The 2,870-nt window shown below is 55.7% G+C and overlaps 1 protein-coding gene across 1 annotated transcript; it reads right to left on the bottom strand.

Annotated features, from left to right (window-relative positions):
- Positions 1–2,870, bottom strand: bglap (bone gamma-carboxyglutamate protein). Its single transcript, XM_088930970.1, has 4 exons — positions 2,319–2,870; positions 1,368–1,412; positions 653–776; positions 1–554 (listed from the first exon to the last, which is right to left on the bottom strand). The coding sequence occupies exons 1-4, from the start codon at positions 2,377–2,379 to the stop codon at positions 452–454; spliced, it is 333 nt and encodes a 110-aa protein (XP_088787096.1). The 5' UTR covers positions 2,380–2,870; the 3' UTR covers positions 1–451.

The following is a 2,870-nucleotide window of genomic DNA, read 5'->3' as shown; positions in this document are numbered from 1 at the left end:
TCTGGAAGTGTTTATTTCGGCTTGCTCGGAGCCCGGCGGCGCACAGCAGGATGTTCTGGCGTGGGAACACAGCCCCGGCGGCGCGGCGCAGCGCAGTCACGTGACACGGCAGGTCAGACGAGACGTCAACACGCAGTCGGCAGACCCGAGTCGGAATCTTATACTCTGGATCCCATTTCAAACTGCTTCAGCTTATACCAACTGGACTAACATAAACATACTGTAGAAATACTATACATCCAGAAAAAAACTTTCCTGGAAGAAGAGGCACTTATGTATGAATTCTTCTCTTTAACAGGAGGACTTTCGCGTGTGTTCAGATACAGTTTGTCGGTTCATAGGCAGATGTTCTTCACGTGTGGCCCCGCTCCAGTCTTGAAAGGGTTAATTCTCACAGATGGGCGTGGCTTCACCGGGACTGGGCGGGGCTCAGTCCTCACGGGGGCGTGGTCTAGTAGGGGATTGGTCCGTAGTACTGGGTGTAGGCGGCGACGATACCGGCGGTCTCTGCCATGTGCTCACAGGCCAGGTTGACTTCACACACCTCGCGCAGGCTGGAGAGAGAGGGAGACAAGTAGATGACGCTCACTCGGCCACCCGGGCCTGTCCCTACCCCCTGCCCCCCTCAGGCGGCGAGCACACGGCCCCTCACCTCTCCAGCTGCTGCAGCGACAGTCCGGTGCCGCCAGCGCCCCCTGCGGCGCCCCCTGCAGCCCCGATGTGCCTCTTCAGTCTCTTGACGAAGGAGGAGGCCAGGTCTCTCTTCACAAACACTTCTGCAACACGGAAAGAACATGCCAGGTCACACAGGACCTGCCTCTAAAATAGAATCAGGGCTCCCACTGACACACCCCGACTCCTCCCCTCCTCCCCGACACACCCTGACTCTGCCCTCTCCCTCCCTCTCTGAAACACACTGACTCCTCCCCTTACCCCACTGACACAACCTGACTCCTCCCCTCCCCCCTCGGACGCACCCTGACTCCTCCCCTCCGCCCCGACACACCCTGACTCTGCCCTCTCCCTCCCTCTCTGAAACACACTGACTCCTCCCCTCCCCGCATTTGACACACCCTGACTCCTCCCTCTCTCCCTTCTGACACACCCTGACTCCTCCCCTTCCCCACTGACACACCCTGACCCCTCCCTCTCCCTCCCTCTCTGACACACCCTGACTCCTCCCTCTCCCTCCCTCTCTGACACACCCTGGCCCCTCCCCTTCCCTCTCTGACACACCCTGACTCCTCCCTCTCTGACACACCCTGACTCCTCCCTTTCCCTCTCTGACACACCCTGACTCCTCCCATGTCTGCTGAGCCCAGTGGGCAGGAGAGGCAGAGGACCCAAGCATGATGGAGGATTCTCACCTTCTGTGCTATGAGAATCCGGGGCGCTGACAGAGACATCGGAGTCTGGAATTTAAAGAAAGGATCAGAAAGTTCAGCCTCAAGAGTCTGTACATGTGTGTGTGCAGTTTATCCAGTAAAAGTCTCGACTGACATAAGATGAACAAGCACACAGACAGATGGACAGACTTACCTCTGGCAGACTCACAGACAGAGTCACCTCCAGTGGACAGACTCACAGACAGAAAGGCAGGCACACTAATAGACACACAGACAAATAAACACAAACATACAGAATCACCTCCAGTGGACAGACAGACTCACACACAGACAGACAGACTCACCTCCGGTGGACATACTCACAAACAGGCAGGCACACAGATACTGTAGATAGACAGATACACAGAAACACAGACAGACTCACTTCCACTGGACAGACACAGAGACAAATAAACACAAACACACAGAATCACCTCCAGTGGACAGACAGACAGACAGACAGACAGACAGATAGACAGACAAACTCACCTCCAGTGGACACACAGACAGACTCACCTCCAGGGTACAGACACAAAGACAGATAGACACAGACACAGACAGACTCACACACAGACAGACAGACTCACCTCCAGTGGATAGACACACAGACAGATAAACACAAACATACAGAATCACCTCCAGTGGACAGGCTAACAGACAGACTCACCTCCATTGGACAGACACACAGACAGGCAGGCACACAGATAGACACAAACATACAGAATCACCTTCAGTGGACAGACTCACACACAGACAGATAGACAGAGACATAGACAGTCTCAAACACAGACAGACAGACTTACCTCCAGTGGACAGACACACAGACAGATAGACAGACACATAGACAGACTTACACACAGACAGACAGACTTACCTCCAGTGGACAGACAGACAGATAGACAGAGACATAGACAGACACACAGACAGACTCACCTCCAGTGGACAGACACACAGCTGTCAGGGCACACAGCACGAGGACAGTCAGGGTCTTCATCTTGTCTTGCTGTTTCAGTGAGGTGAACAGTGTGGTTGTCTCTTCCTGCCACCCTGTTTATAGCTCTGTCCCCAGCCCGCCCTGGGGGACACGCTGCCTGCGGATTGGCCGGCAGCTGCGACACCCCTGGACACGGCCCGGACACGCCCTCTGCCTCCCCCTCACCGCGGACAAGGCAGCTGTCGTTCCGGGCGCGGCCGCCAGATGGCGGTGTGTCCCGGCTGCGCGGGCGATCCGCACTCGTCAGCGACTCGTGAACCCGCTGACCGCACGCCGGCGGCCCCCCTCCTCCCCCGGCCAGCGTGTCGCCCTCAGCAGCGTGTCTGCGGGTCTCGAAGAGTGGAGCTTCTCCGAGTGACACCAGCTGTGCTGCAGAGCCGTACTGTTTAGAAAAGTAAATCACATCCTGACATTTCAGATCCGCACTACTGTATAATTCACTGGTACAGGGAACCTTATTAACCTGTGAAAAACATAAACCGGTGTTTATG

Source organism: Atractosteus spatula, chromosome 13 (genome assembly GCF_055471065.1).
Source record: "Atractosteus spatula isolate fAtrSpa1 chromosome 13, fAtrSpa1.hap1, whole genome shotgun sequence".
Classification (NCBI taxonomy): domain Eukaryota; kingdom Metazoa; phylum Chordata; class Actinopteri; order Semionotiformes; family Lepisosteidae; genus Atractosteus; species Atractosteus spatula.
Note: the sequence above shows the minus strand (reverse complement) of the source record. Positions and strands in the feature narration are given on the sequence as shown.

Coding starts and splice junctions, on each gene's coding strand:
- bglap (XM_088930970.1), bottom strand. CDS start 2,379: ATGAAGACCCTGACTGTCCTCGTGCTGTGTGCCCTGACAGCTGTGTGT. Junction 1,413..2,318: donor TGTGTGTCTGTCCACTGGAG/GTGAGTCTGTCT, acceptor TTTAAATTCCAG/ACTCCGATGTCTCTGTCAGC. Junction 777..1,367: donor GGATTCTCATAGCACAGAAG/GTGAGAATCCTC, acceptor TCCGTGTTGCAG/AAGTGTTTGTGAAGAGAGAC.